Below are 16188 nucleotides of genomic sequence, written 5' to 3'. Positions count from 1 at the left end.
CTCCCAGTGTGCAGTTCTGCTTATTTGTAGCGAAGCCTGTCCATCCACCACCATCCTCTTCCACAGATCCATGAGAAAATGCAGCTGGTGAGCACTGAAGGTGAACCATCCCAAATAGAAGGGCGCCCCATCCCCAGATGCTGGGCCCCAGCCTGGCGGGCAGGAGACTCCATGCCTTCCTACAGTCCCGTGCGCCTTCTGCAAACAAACGCGACTCAGGAAGCAGCTCATCTGCATTCCATGCTGGGCAGCTCAGCTCAGCAATCATTAACCCGATGCTCACAAGGTGACTTTGGGGTGCTGATTGCCGGGGACACCAGGAAGCATTCAGCTGAAATGGGACCTTGTTTTGTGGGTTACAACCCTAGTGGTGGTAGTCACCAGGGGCTGCCTCGGTGCTTCTTGACTTACAGTGATGCCATGAGAGATCAGAATTGCTTGGCGTTTCTAGGCTGTGCCCATCAGGTGGTGGCTTGGAATGCCAAACTTTTCTTGAGCACATTGTCCCCAAAGTACCTGAGACTGTTGAGAGGGGGCGTGGGGGGTAGGCACCAGATCCACCCAGAGGGGGTGCAAAAGCAGATGCTGACACTATCCTGAATTATTGACTAGAGTATAAAAAGGTTTTAATCGCGGGTGGAGGGTGTAGAGTAATGTTGTTTTCTGAACAGAGGGCTGTAAGCCAGATCTATTTGGGAACCTGGGGGTTAGCAGCCAAGAGTGTCGCTGTTAACCCCACTGGCATTCCCTGCCGCAGACGCATCAAGCGCAGGCCTGGCCAGGGCAGGTGAGCTAGATGAGCTTCCATACAGGTGGAGGAGCCAGCCCCTCTCACACACAGAATTCTCTTTTTTGCAGAGGATGAGACCGCTGTTGCCCAGTCCCCGCCTGCCCGCCTCCGGGGTATCCAGTGGAGGACTCCGGTTACCGCCGAGGCCGGGTCTCTCTCGCGGGCAGCCCCGAGAGGAGTTGGAGCAGCTCAGTGTTCCTGTGGGGGTTGCAGAAAAGGTTGCTGGAAACCCTTTCAAGGTCTTGGGGTTGAGGCTGTAGGAGAGACCTCCAGGTGAGCATCTAGAACCATCTTCTAGCGGAGCATCCATCACACCCCCAAGCCCAGGCCATGCGCTCATCTAAAGGGTGTGCTTGAGCTTCTGTGTGGGTGCATGTGGCCCCTCACTTTGCACGCTGTTGAGGAGGAGAGGTGGGAGAGCTCCCTAATGGGGAGCCGGTGGAGGGTCTGAGCGGCAACGCGGTTAGCTCCCCCCACCTGTGTAAAGCGGTGGGCTCCGGCGCCCCCCTCTGCTGCTTCCAGGCTGCAAGTGGAGCCTACCGTTCTCTTCTGTCCCACCCAGCCCCACTCCCCCGCACAACAGACTACACAAACTTGACTTTTTGTGTAAAATATTTGTTTAATTCAAAACAAAAACCAAAGATAACCTCACAAGAGGCTTAGGGAATGCGTGCGTCTGGATTCCAGCCTCAGAGGGCCAAGGGGAGACACGGGTCTTTGCAAATGTGGCTGTTCTCCATAGTGGAGGGGCCCACGGGCCAGGTGATGCCGACAGCCAGTGTGTGTAGGGTTTTAGATAGATTGCTGAAGGTGACATGACAGGCGGAAGGGGGCTGCCCTGCAGCCCCTGTAAGAGGGGCAGGGGAGAGCATTTGAGGTGTTGGCCTCTTGCTGCTTGAGGCTCTGATTGGTCCCTTAAACCTATGGTTACAAACAGGTGTATGGTTTGAACGTGGCTCTCCCAGGAGGCCAGGGACCATCAGCAGCCACAGTGGGGGTGGACAAGGGGGTCAGCCAGAGAGTGGCCTGCGGGAAACCATCCCCAGACGATCCAGTATTGTTAAGCTCAATAGAGGACAACACACTCAAACCCTTTATACCGAACAAGAGTAAATAATTATACCAATATAAACAGGGCCTCTGACCCTTTATTGAAATGGCACGTCCATGTTAAAACAGTATTCTGATCACTTCATACTTGTGCTACCCCCCACCACCACCACGGTGTTGCTGAAGGGGGACAGGGGTGTCCCCGCCCAAAGGCTGCAGACTCATGCATTGAGCAATTCGTGTTCTTTATCAGTTTTCCCAACAGCATCAGGGTTCGATAAAGGGTCGAGGTCAGCAAAGAGGCTGAACCAGGCGGTCAGGTCCGAGGCAGCCTTGGCAGGCTCTGGAGAGAGAGAAGGAAACATGAGCAACCCCACCACCCCAAATGCCACCCCTGCCATGCTGGCTGTAGGCCGGCCAGGGCTCATCACTCTCTGTCTCTGAAAGGCAGGGACTGTCATGCCCCCTCCTCCCTCCGCTGTTTGTCACATGGACAACCAACCTTTCCTGACCACGGAGCAAAGCTCAGTGATGCAGTGGAGGTTGTGTTGACCCAGCCAAGCTCTCAGCCCCGCCCAGCTGCTGACCACCCCCCGAGAGTTGCTCAAACCTCAGATCCTGCCACTGCACCACAGCCAGGAAGTACCAGTTATTTCATAAAGCGGTACTTATTATTCCTCCGTGCTGCAGGGGTCCTTTGCATCGTCTGGGTCTTTAGAAGTACCGTGGTCACTCTTCTCACTGCCCAAAGCCTCAAGGCCAGAGGCAGGTGACACCAAACCTGAGCTGCTCCTTTTCTACAAGGTCACTGTCACCTTCAGCCCTCCTATCAGAGACAGGAGGCCCTGCACACGCCTCCATGCAGGGCACTCGCTGTTGCCTCCGTCCCCTTTCACCCTTAGGCACGTGGGAGTCTTCCTCTGGCTGCTCTTCCCCTGGTTTCCCAAAGAGCCTGGGTGCAGAACACCTGACACACGCCATGGTAACTAAGCAAGGGCTCTCTTTGGGATCCGTGGTTCCACTGAAAACCTGAGTTCATTGGCTCCCGTGACCCACTTTCCCTCCCCCTCACAGGTGGCAGTGTTAGACTTGGAAGGAAATGGCTCTCTGGCAGGTTCTCCTTCCAGCTGAGAGCTGCGGGAAGTGTGCTTGCCACCTGGACCCCAAAATCTTTAAACACCTTGGAAGGGCATGTGGTTAAGCGTGGTTACACTGGAGTGATTGGGTTAAGGTTGGATTTTACTGATAGAAATGGGGCCTCTGATCTGATCCTCCTAATAAAAGAGCACTTAAAGGTTTAAACAGTATTCCCATTACGCTACACTCAGTATCCCCGTCTTCAAAAAAAACAAAACCTTTTGTACATATGTTATCATGAGATAAACAACCTATCGAGTTTATAGAGCTAAAAACCACTAACTGGACTAGTTGGCAATTTGCATATGATTGCTATTTGTGTTACTTTAATTTCATTTACGGTTAGCTGTCAAAATCTGGTTTACTGTGACAGAACAAAACTTGAGAGAGCTAAACACAATTTGGAGGAAGGGAGAGGAAAAAAATAAGCCTGACGAGAGAGAGAGTCGATGGCCTTCCCTTAGTGGTGGAAGAGGCCACACGCGCCACCGGGACGGGCAGTCGACTTCTGCACTGATACACAGAGCCCATAGCTTAGAGATAGGACCGGTCTGGGAAAATGAACAAGTGACATGCTCACTTCCCTTCCTCCCATGGAGGCCCTCAGGCACGGGCGTGGCACGCAGAGCTGAGCCAAGTGATGGAGCCAGGGCGTGGTGGGACTAAGGGGCAACCTTCCCACCGCCCAGGGGCAACTCAGTGGCACACCCGCGGAGGCTCCTCTTTGCTCATGGCAGAGGGCCTCCTCTCACTTCCTGTGGTCACCAAAGGGAAAGCGGGTTCTGGCCAGATAGAGATCTCCAGTGACAACCAAGCAACCTGGCATTTCCTGGGAACACGAAATAGGCGCCAGATTCATTCGGCGAGGGCTGGTGAGAAAACCTGGCCTTTCTCCCTCCGCAGCCCAGGAAGCATGGACCTGCCAGCGTGGAGATCTCCGTTTCAGTCCTTCCATACCGCTCAGGCAAGGGGACTAGGAATTAGCAGTAAGCCAGAAGGGAAAGAGCCAGTCAGGGTCGTTTCTGCCCGTGTACCCTGCTGCTGCCAAGTTGAGTTTTGATGGACGTGGAGCCCACGGGACAGTAGAACTGGCCCCTGGAGGTTTCCAGGCTGCAAACTCCAAGGGAGCAGGCGGCTGGCCTGTCTCCTCCTGAGAGGCTGGGTCGATTGTCCTGATCAACCTTCGGGTTAACGGCCGAGTGCTTAACCACTGGCCACCAATGGCTCCTTACAAAACTTCAGGGAGCGTGTACAGCTCACCCCAGCCCCTGCATGATTGATCAGAGTCAGTAGGTCGCACTTGTAAAAAACGTCGCATTGGCAAATGCTATGTTACCTGTAGTTTGACAATAAAAGGAAAATAGAGAAGCCCTGGCCACGGACGTGGTGGAGAACTGGCTTTGCTTTCTGACCAGCCTAATGTTCACAACTAGAGGGCATTAGAGCCAGGGAGGGCACTCCACAGGTCCACCGCGCCTGCAGTGGCTTGCCCAGGGGCTGCAGGGGTGCAGATGACCCAGGGTGACACTGTCAGCACGGCGGCACCAAAACGATGGCTATAAAATTCCTACGCAATGTTTCCGCATCATTGCCTCAACTTCTGGAAAATATCCTTGTCAGAACAGAGATGCTTTTTACAAGCCCAGCTTACGTGGTCTGAACATCCCTACAAGGCAGAACTCCGCTAATCGGCTTCCTGAGCCTCTGTTACCCTTTGATCAGGGTACCCCCATTCTCCAATGACAACGATGCTACAAATCATGGGGTTTCTTCTGTGCGTGCTGCAAACACATGCTAGAGGGGTTTGTATAGTTGCTGATTTTGTCAACTTTCCTGGTGTTTGGGCTGTAATCTGACAATTCATATTTCAGAACCTATGACAATAACTACTTTCTGAGAATGAAGTAGTAACTAACGAAAAGGGAAAAATAAAAAGGCTTCCCTTCATTTACTAATAATGTTATAATGAATAATGTAATTCAATGTAGACTTTGCAAAACAATTTTGTTACTGGTATCGTATGATCTAAAGAATATTACATGTAAGCAACATGTAGCTGCACCCATCAGATATTCTAGGGTTAAACTTGAGAATGAACACTATGGTCTGGGACAGGAAGAGGTCTGGCAGGGAGGGGTGACACCAGGAATTACTGCACTGGGTGCCAGCAACCCCAGCAACATCACCATGCTGCTGGGCACACGGTTCTCCATCACGGTGTTGAACCAGCAGTTCCTCAAAGGGAAGAAGCCGGTATTGAGACCCCTCTCCTCATATGCTCTTTACTTGGGAATCATTTTGGGAGAGGCGTGTTACTCTCCAGTGCCGTAGTCGATGTTGCCCCCCCCCCCCCCCCCCCCCCCCCCCCGCCCCATGACCCATGTGACAGAGTAGAACTGCCCCACAGGGTGTTTTCAGCTGCAATTTTTATGGAAGCAAATCACCAGGTGGGTTTGAACCGCCGACCTTTAGGGTTAGCAGCTGGGAGACCAACCATTCTGAAGGGAATAGATACCTGTAATCATGCCCAATTCAAAACTACGAAAGCCTTAGAAAAAGCTGCTATTTTGAAAAGCAAATGAGAAATTGCCGGTTAAGGCATTTGTGCTTTTTCAACTCTTATGCCCATTTTTCTCCTCAAGCATTTCATGATCAATAGTGTTTCAAGTAAGTGCCTTGCGAGTCTGTCACCAGTGGGGAAAGCTTTATCCTGTGAACTCCACTCCACGCAGCAATGAACGCATCAGACAGCTGTGACTCACGGCAACCCTCCAGGACAGTGTGACCACAGACCTGGAGGGTAACTGCACCTCTGCTCCATTTCCAATATGATTGTCCATCTGTTTCCTACCAACGAATTTAAATTGGGAAATTTAGTTCGTACCAATAAACACATGGTATACCAGTCCAAAACATCCGGTGGGGGGAAGAAAGCCCTGTCCCTGTTGACCTCGCACTGTAACGAGGCTTGCAGGTGCTCTCAGGGAGCACTGGGCTGAGAACGAGCGCCAGCACCTCAAACCCATTCGCCACTCTGCAGGAGAAGGGAGGCTGGCTGCTCCCGCAACGCTGAGACCACCTCACACTATACAGGGCTACTCAGTTGGAATCCACTTGATGGCAGTGGGGTTGGCACAGTGCGGGCTGCGTTATCTTGCCCAAGTGCTTTTTTAACACTCACATCTGAGTCCCTGCCGAGTGACCCGGGGCACTCGGCCTCCTGGCTTCCCAGGCACTGGCTCTGCTGGATGACTCGCACGGCGCGTTTCATGTAGGGCTCCACCAGCCAGTCGCAGCGCTGCCTCTGATTCCTCGTGGAGGTGGCATGGCGCCTCTTCCCAGTGAGACGCATGGAGCTTTTTCCTCAGTGTGCTTCAAATTCCTAAACCAGCGTGCTCCTGTGGCCCTGGATTATGTCTGTCTGATTTCGATTATACCATGTGGACCTCCAGGTAGCCCGGCAGACTGTCTCCTTCCACTGGGATGCGTGGGGCACACTGTTTACGGCGAGCCCCTCAAGAAGGGGCATATGTGAAAGGTACACTTTAGCTGGGACTCAAACTACTTGCCGCCACTGGGCAGACGGTGGACTCCCAGCAACCCTGCAGGATACAACTGCCTCTTCCCTGAGGGTTTCCATTGCAGAGTGGCTGTGGGTTCAAACTGCTGATCTGGTAGGTAGTCGCTCAATGTATAACCCACTATGCCACCAGTGAGTGGTGGCTGCCCATTTTCAACTGCAGCATGGAAGCCAACTTATAAAACAAGCATGCCATTCGGTGTGTGGCATAAAGCAATAGGATTCAACGCTGCTTGTTTACCCTGGATTTCTAGGACTCTGACTGTCAAGTGGACTTACAGAATCATACATACTTATTTGTTTGCACTTTTGTCTCATCTCCTAGAATCATGAGCCCCTTGAAGCCACGGATCATGTTACTCACCTTTTCATCGTTGGTATACTAGGTGCCCAGAAACTGCTATAATACCTGATTGAATAATTTCACTTCAGGTAAGTGGAATGCATGCTCATTTATAAAGAGTAATCAAGGAGTAATAAAAACGGTCATCTGCAGTCTATACATCACATCTCAACAACGAAAACACAAAGATGGTTTTAACAGGTATTATTACTCATTGAATTACCAGAGGCTTTCTTCCAAGATGTTTCTAGGTGGTCTTGAACTTGAAACTTTGGAGTTAGTAACTAAACACATTAATCATCAGACTAGGTACATTTGAAAATTGAGTCAATGCCGACTCATAGGGACCCTAGAGGGCAGGGCGGAACTGCCTCTTTCAGTTTCCAAGGCTGAAACTTTTTATGGGAATCAAAAGCTTCATTGTTCTCCTGAGAAGACGGTGGTTTTGAACTACTATCTTGCACCCCCTGCCCAGTGTGTAGCCAGTATGCCACCAGGGCTCCTTTTGAACACAGTGGACGTAATTCATAAACATTCAAAGGCATCAGGCTTTAAGGAACTTTCTGGAGTGACGTATTTATGCCCTTTTATTAGAAATACTTGACGTTTGTTCATGTAACAATGAATTGATTTTATGGTCAATAATTTACACTTCGCTAACTTTTTAAAATTAGCATTTTGTGTAATCTAAGAATAACATGACCTCCTTGGATCATAAAAATGTTGGGCCCACGATAGGAGCACTTCCCAATGCAAGTCACTTGGAACAGTGGCACATGGGGAATGTGTAAGTTGGGGCTTCCCATGAACAAAATAGTGCTGATCCAAAGGAATGGCTCAGAGGGATCAAATCCCCGTTGGTTGGTAGCGTTCTCTCGTTTCCCTGTGCACTGTGCACGTAAGCCTCGCCGGTGAGCTGCTCAATCGGCCCAGCTTCCCTCCCAAACCTGGCTGTCAAGCTCTTCGTGCTGCTCCCACGCTCGGACCCACGGCAGCAGCACGGGCATCACCCAGGAGCTGGTCACACATGCCAGGCCTGGGCCGACTCTGGCCACTGAACCACAATTCCTGGCGGTGGGAAACTGTTTTAATTAGCCCTCAGCTGTTATTGAATCAGTTAAATTTGTGAGCCATAGCGTTAGGTGGTCGACGAGGCCACCTCCTGGTCAGGACCACAGGAGGACTTGTTGCTGGGACCGAGAGACGCCTCCTGGGAAACTGAAGGGGAGTCTCAGGCGGGGCAGTGGGGCCCTCACTTCCCCAGCAGCTGAATTCAAATCCTGTGTGTGGTTTCTAAGCCCTGAGATGATGTCAAAGTCTTAAAGGGAGCTCAGGAATTCCACACTCCAACTTTGAGTGCCCTTGAAAGCCAGCCCCCTCCTTTATCTCTGAATGTGGTCTGAAAAAAAACAAAACAGGCATGACATCCATTTTCCGAATTGTCTGCAGGGAGACTCAGGCACATGTGCACCAGTGTTCTCGGCAGCACTTCTCACAATCGCCAAAAGATGGAATCCACCTAACTGCCCGTCGGCAGATGAATGGATGAACGGTATGTGCTACAGACAAGGGGATGCATTCAGCCGCACAGCAGGGGGGAGGTTTGATGCCTGCCGCAAGGGTGCACCTGGAGCACATTATGCTGAGGGGAATAAGTCAGACACCAAAGGACCAAAGTCGGGAGATACCACTTATAAACCACAAGTACCAACAATATGTAAAGAAGAAAAATAGAAGTAACTAGGGCCTGAGGGGCAAATGAGGACTTATTGCTTTGTGGACACAGAAGTGTTCAAACATTTTTGGAAATAAAAAGTGCTGTTAAAAAAGTGGCTGCAGAGAATATTGGAAAAGCAGATTGAAAACACTGTTTTGTTTTTTTGGGGGTATAAGATGTACAGTTTTATGAGAAATAAGCTCACATGTCAAAAGTGTAAGCCACCCCCTTTACGTGCAGGAGCATGTTCTCAAAGAGGTACAGATACAAACCCTCCTGAAAGGACAGCCATTGTCTGCTCCTGCTTCTATGTCTGTGGAGACTAGGTGAAGGTGTGGAAACCGAAATCTATTTGGGGTTAGCAGGGCGGGAGGGAGGCAGAGGGCCCACTGCTTACAGGACACGCAGTTTCTGCTCATGGCGGTGGGATGCTGGGCTGAAACAGATGGCGGTGATGGCCACACCTCATCATGAAAGTAATCAGTGTCACTGAACTGCGCTGGTAACATAGATGGTGAAGTGGCGAATGTTTTGTTATTTGGACCACATTTAAAAAAAACATTTTTTTAACTAAAACATTCTCCTGTATGTCATGTCACACTTTTAAAGTACCAGAAATATAAACCATATTTCCAACTATTTCACTGAGAGGATTATAAGGGATGATTCTTTTATAAAAGGGGACACAAGCCATCTCCTTGAATTCCTTTGTAATTATAGATTTTTGAAGGCCGCTCACCTAAATGCATCCAAGACACAGGAGCAAATGGTGCCTAGGATCCCTGGGCTTTGGGAGGGTCTCTCGGCTGCTGAGGCGAGGAGGCCTGAAGTAGCGCCTCTCTGGGGCTGAGATGATGGGGACAGCAGACCTCAGGATTCCCACTCAGACACAGGGTATCATTATATTCCCTCTTCCACGGTGGGAAGCAGAGCAACAACTGGTTTGCCGAGTCACATTCTGAACTCAGAGCAGAGGCTTTGGCCTCGCCACTCAGCTGTGTGTACGAGGGAGGGAGAAAATGGTACTGCTGTCGACACACCCAAGAAACGGGGCTCAGCAGTAATGGCACCCTTGACTCTTACCGCTCAGGGAACTGTCTTAGGGAAGGCTGGGTGCCAGGAGGGTAATTAGGAAGGCATGCCAAGCCACATTTCCATGGTTTTTGCTTCTTTCCCCAAATAAGAAAATTTAAACGGGCCTTCTGCCACTGAGTCAATTCCAACTCATAGCAGCCCTGTGGGACAAGGTAGAACTGCCCCTGTGAGACTATCACTTTCCATAGGATTAGAAAGCCCTGTCTTTCTCTTGTGGAGCAGTTGGTGGTTTCAAACAGCTGACCTTTGGATTTGCAGCCCAACATGTAACCACTAAGTCCTCGGGGCAATTATGTAACCACTAAGCTGCCCAGGCTCCTTGCTCATATGCTAATATGCTCATTGATGCCATCGACGTCTGTCTGGGTTGTGCTCATTTGCTAAGGTGGCTTGAACTTGCAGGTGTGGCTGGAAAGAGGTCTGCCTGTCTCAGAGTGATTCCTTCGCAAGAGTAATGGGAGGCATGGCGCTGCACGAGCATGGACAGCTCTCAGCAGAGACTCTCTGGGTTCTCGGGACTGTTGTTGTATCAACCGTGCTACCGATTTGCAGCAACATGTGGTGTATGATTTTATTAGGACAATCCTACCCCCTTGACTTACGTGGGGAAACTATGAATCACCAGATATAACTGGTCAGCCAGAATGGCATGGGAAGCCAAGGTGACAAACCCCAGAGTAGTGACTTCACTACGATTGCAATTTCAGTTGCTGCCTTGATGGTCACGACCAGGGAGTTTGGGCGGGGGGGGGGGGGGGGGAGGGGGGTGCAGACAGGGAGTGGGGAGGAAGGGGGCAGTGGGAGCAGGGAATTAGTTACTGTGGCTCTCCAGTGGCGAGGCAGGGAATTAGTTACTGTGGCTCTCCTAGCCCAAGGCTCTACCTCCTACTGAAGAACCTTTCCTTGCATGGGTCTGCTAAGAAGATGGGGGAGGACACTGATAGGATTCTTCGGTGATTAACTGCAAATGGGATTCTCTGGAGTGCCATATAGCTGTGTAAAAAATGAGCCCTCTGAATCCAGGGCAGATGAACTCTTCAGGACCAGTGGTGAGGAGTGGCGATACCGGGAGGGTAGGTTGGAAAGGGGGAACCGATTACAAGGATCTACATGTGACCTCCTCCCTGGGGGACGGACAACAGAAAAGTGGGTGAAGGGAGACGTCGGACGGTGTAAGATATGACAAAATAAGTTATAAATTATCAAGGGCTCATGTGGGAGGGGGGAGTGGGCAGGGAGGGAAAAAATGAGCTGATGCCAGGGTCTTAAGTGGAGAGCAAATGTTTTGAGAATGATGAGGGCAATGAATGTACAAATGTGCTTTACACAATTGATGTATGTATGGATTGTGATAAGAGATGTATGAGCCCCTAATAAAATGATTTAAAAATTTTTAAATGCTAAAAAAAAAAAAGCCCTCTGAGAAGCACGAGGAGGGATCTCATTACCATCAAGAGTCAAGCGTGGAAGGGATTCTCAGCACTAGAGGCCCCTTCCCAGTGAACCTCCTGGATTCAGATGACAGCTACAATAGTAGCAGCAGCAGCAGAACCAGAAGTCAGAGCAGGGAACAGAGCATTGCACTTCCCAGCCCATGGAGCAAGTGAAGCTGAGTGCTTTTGTGGAGGAGGCTGGCTTGCAGAGTGGGGTGCTTCTGGGTACTTAATTGGGGAAGTTGAGCTTGCTGATGGAAATTGAGCTGAGTGTCTTTGGCTTACTGGAATGGGGTGTCCCCAGACATTTAATTCAATGAGCTGGTTTTGCTGACTCACAGAGCTTGAGCTGAATGCTTCAAGTTGAGGCTGACAGTGGAATGATATGCCCCGTTGGGCATTTTACTAGCAGACCTAAAAGAACTTTATAACGTGTCCTGATAAACATGCTCTGAGCATTTCTTGCTGCCATTACAGCTTGTGAACTTCCTTAACGAACCCTCTAATGGTGAATTTTCGTCTGAGTTCTGTATAGCCTTCGCAATGGGTATTAGAACCCAGAGAAGTCCGAGAGAGAACACTAGTTTTGACACAACACTGCCCTTCACATATCGTCTCTAGGTGAATCCCCATTTCCACACTTGCGGAGAGTGGATAAAAATTCCTACCTTTTAGGTTATTGTATGGATTAAATGGAAGCTTGTCAGTGATACCAGCCAGCTAGGGCACTGGCTGGAGACAAGACCCTAGAGAAAGCACAGCTGAATATCTACTTCTGTAGATTATCAGGCAGTGGGACCAGCCTCAGGGCCACATTCTATGACTGCTCTTGTAATCCAGTGATTCGTCAGCTGCTTCCTTCTTCCCGCCCTTTCTCCTCCCATCATCCACCCTTCCTTTCCAACAAGCATTTATGGAACATCTACTATGTTCCAAACACTAAACTGTTTTCTACGGAGCAGCCACTGGCTGGTGTAGGGTATTACAAGTTGGGCTGCTAACCAAAAGGTCGGTAGTTTGAGCCCATGAGCTGCTCCATGGGAGAAAGATGAGGCTTTCTGCTCCTGTAATGAAGTACAACCTCAAACCAGCGGGGCAGTGTGACTATGTCCTCTAGGGTCACAATGAGTCAGTTTTGATTTGATGGGAAGGCATTTCATTGAAGTCCTGTTCTGGAAATAATAACAGTGAGCAACACAAATATGGAACCTGCCCATGGCGCCCTAGCAGGAACGCCAGAGAACAAAGTCAACCTTATAATAAGGTGAGTGAGGTGCACGGAATGATGGCATGCATGGTGTAGAGGGGGTGCAGGACAGACACTCCTCAGGCTGGCTGCTGGGGGGTGGGGGGTTCAGAAAGGCTCCTCCTTTGAAATATTACAGCGAGACCCTGAAGTAAGGAAGGTGAAAGCACTCTCCAGACAGGTGGTAGGTGGGTGGCAAGCTCCAAGAGAAGACAGGGATAGGGGGCTGGGGGGGTATGTTAAAGCCCAGAGTTGGGGAGAAGGGCTCACTGAAGTGCTATATGTCTGGAGTCCAATGTACTGACATACAATGGCTGGTTCTCTACGAAAACAGGACACATTGTTCTATGCTGTGGGCTTCAATGAGGCTGGGGGTCAGGCCCAAAGGGGCCTTGTAATCCAAGCTGATGCTATACTTTATATGAATGGTGGAAAACCTCGGACAACCCAGGACCTTTCTGGGACTCCTTAACCCCCTCATCTGTAAAATGTGAACGGAGTAAGATGGTCAGGTTTCGTTCTGTGGACAGAGCTAGGCTTTTGAATCCTATAGCTATTCAGGAACTACCCTGTGGAGGGTGCTCAGCAGTCTTAGGAAGAGTTGATGGTACAAACAATGGACTCAGGTTGAGTGCCTGCTCTGCCCACAAACTATCTTTGAGTAACGCCCCACTGCCTTTTCCTTTGTCTAGTCCTCTGCGGACAGGAAAGATCAGTAACTCTGAGCCAGGACAAGGAGGGACAGCAGAAGGTGAGCTGTGGTTGAGCAGAAGTGCGTCTGAGCTAAGTCTTAGTCATTCCCAGATGGCAACAGACTTGTAGGATTGGATAGGATGGAAGAATTCCCTAGAGACACACAGGGCTGTGCATGGGAATGTAGAACAAGACTCCTGATACCGGATTGGCAAATCCTAAATTAAAAGATGTTCTGGGACATTTATTTTGAGCAGCTTGTATTTCCAGTATCGCAGTTGAGTTCAGAATTACATTTGAGGTAGTGGACGAGAGAAGAATGCCACATGAGAGGCCCTCTGCTTTGCCTCTTTTCTAACTCCAGGCAGCCTTGCTGGCGGCCTCCCACCCACTCACTTTAAGCAGCCTCAGGAAGGCACAATTTTCTCATCACCGCATGACACAGGAAACCCCAGCCCCTAGTGTGCTGATGACTTCAGAAACTCTTAGAAATCCCAGCTAAAATGAACACCTTCAAATTTTCAGCACAACTTGATCCTGCACATAAGTCCTTTGTTTTGCTCTCCTCGTGCTTAAAGTGGCGAGGAAGGAAGACGTGATTTTTCCCTTACTAAACTCAACTCTGCTGTTGGCTCCACGGCAGCTGGTAGCAGCCCTCAAAGGACAGCGCAGACCAGACTGTGGCGTGGCTTTTCCAGGCTGCCCATCGTTACAGGAGCAGCCGGCCATACCTGTATCCCACAGAGTGGCTGTGGGTTTGCACTGCCAGCCTGTAGCTGGCAGTCTAAGCCTGAACCCGCTGTGCCATTACGGCTCTTCTTTCCCTGCATGTCCCTCCGGAGTACTGAGGCACCAAGTGAGGAGAAGGGCCAAAGGAGGAAGACAGGGAAGAATGGTGGGAAGGGGGAGGGACTGAGGCAGAGACGGAAAGGAAGAGGAGTGGGGAGGGGAAGGGTGCCAGCGGAAGGCGCTGTGGAGGGAAGGTGGAGCATTTGACTCCTGTCCTCTGGCACCAGCGAGGGTGAGCCTCTAGCTGCTCCTTCTGGAGAGGGAGGACAATGGGGAGCCTGCACCACGTGTACTAAAGCAAACACCAAACACAAACCAGACTCGTTGCCATTGAGTCCATGCTGACTCCTTCACAACCCTGTAGGGCAAGGCAGAACGCATTTCAGAAGGCAATCCCAATCTCCAACATTTCTTCTGAAACCGAGTTCAATTCTTGTGAACTCTGTCTCCTCACACCTGCCTTCCTCCAGGAAGACAAGCTGAGTGTCCCCAACCCTGTGTGTGGCCAGGATGCCCAGGGCCGTCATGCTCCTCGTGACTTGTCTCAAAGGAGAAGCCTGAAGGAATGTGCTGGGGAATCACTTTTGCTACCAGACATACCTTGCTGAGAAGCAAGAGAACATAATAAAGCTACAGGCACAGGTACCTGAGGGAGAGTGTGCAGGTTCAGATCCCAGACTGACCCTTACAGCTGTGTGACCTTGGACAAATTACTAAGCCTCTCTGTGCTTCAGATTCACAGGCTCTCCAAGGAAAGGGCAGTTGCACCTGCCTGGTAAGGTCTTGATGATGAAGTGAGTTCACACAGGAGAAAAGCACCCAGAACAGTGGCTAGCCCCCAGAGTGCTGTGTAGTCCATACCGGTGGACCCCACAGGACCACACCATAGTAGACCTCAGCCTCTCGGGGGAGGGCTATACTCCAGGGATAAGAAGATGGCACTTGCTGTGGGAGGGTAGGAGACACTACCCTGGATGAGTTGGCAAATTTGTGAGTCAAATCCTGTACTTTGCAGAGGAGAGGGCAAACTCCTGGGGAGTGTGTGCGGTCTGACCCCCTGCTGTACAGTTCGGGAGGGGCAGGTGAGGCTTGCAAGCTCACACCTGGCCTCTGGACTCCTTGCCATTGTTTGCCTCACAGAGGAAATGTGCCAATGAGCCCTTCTACTCTACGTTCAGCTTGGCTAATTATGCCAGTGGTTTATTTCATACCCTTCCTGAGACGGTGTGGGTAATCAGGGGCAGTTTCATTATAAGGTAGCAAACACTTAATAATTATTCAGATGCTTTGAAATTCATGTACACAGAGGCACTTTCTAGACCGTGGGTGCAGGGGAAAAACATCTTGAGCCAACATTTATCCTTTTCTGGTTTTGGTGGGCGTCGGTTGGGGGAGCTGGGAGGAGCAGGGGTGCGTGCGAGAGAGAACTCTGACAAAAACTAGTTCAAATGAACATAATATGGCTCTAATTTGATTACATGCTCAATCATCAAAGCAGGGAGCTTAGATGTAAGCCCACCTATATTTTGAGGTTCACCTAGAGGGCAACTTCAGCATTGGAAACGGGAGCCTCTGCAGATTCCATAGAAGCTGATTGGGTGTGCGCTTCCAGCACCCCAGGTTCGCCTTGTGCTTCTCCCCCCGTCATTCTGAGTTCCATGGAAACCCAGTCCGTATCAGTTAGTTGGCAGAGCAAACAGGATAGCTCAGGGGTTAGGAAGTAACCCTGTTACCATGGATCTTGATGGAACTCCAGCAGAGGACAGAATCACTGCTGGAATGTCCCCCTTCAAATAGGAAATCAGGACATGCCACTACTTTGTGCAAGAAGCTGCAATGGCCCCCAGTTTTTCCAGTGGCCACCAGGCCTATGTGACCTAGGCCTGTGTGACACTGGGACCACTTCTTCCTCAGTGGGGGCTTGAACCACACTCTCCTGCAGCCTCTCAGCCAAGGCAGGTGAGCTCGCGCCTTAGGGCACTGCCACACGGCTGAGTCTCTCACTGCCTGCCCATCTGGGGTTCTAAAGGAGAACCCCACTGAAGCATGTAGTCTCACCTTCCCTGCCATCCATCCCCCCAATACTCACTGTCTCGGACTCTGCATCTTCTTGCCTCCCCGTCTTGGGTATCTTTCTAACCTTCTAAGGAATGCACTCACAGATTCCGTGAGGGTTCAATCCCTGCTCCCCGCTCTCTGGAAGGGACCCCCGAGGGCGGGCGGGGCGCGCCTTGCCTGCCTTGTTGGGGAGGAATCCAGAGCCGGAGCTAAGGGACAGCTAGTGACTGAAGCAGAGAGCTGGCTTTAGTGTTGGC

General features: G+C 50.6%; 1 protein-coding gene across 1 annotated transcript in view; it reads right to left on the bottom strand.

The window, feature by feature from the left end:
• Positions 1-1472: 1472 nt before the first annotated feature.
• Positions 1473-16188, bottom strand: part of ICA1 (islet cell autoantigen 1) — a 129647-nt gene continuing 114931 nt past the window's right edge. The window contains exon 12 of the mRNA XM_075557345.1: positions 1473-2183. Within this exon, the coding sequence (XP_075413460.1) occupies positions 2062-2183 (122 nt within the window). The 3' untranslated portion in view covers positions 1473-2061. The remainder of the gene's footprint in view (positions 2184-16188) is intronic.

The sequence above is a fragment of the Tenrec ecaudatus genome, chromosome 9, assembly GCF_050624435.1.
Source record: "Tenrec ecaudatus isolate mTenEca1 chromosome 9, mTenEca1.hap1, whole genome shotgun sequence".
NCBI lineage: Eukaryota > Metazoa > Chordata > Mammalia > Afrosoricida > Tenrecidae > Tenrec > Tenrec ecaudatus.
Note: the sequence above shows the minus strand (reverse complement) of the source record. Positions and strands in the feature narration are given on the sequence as shown.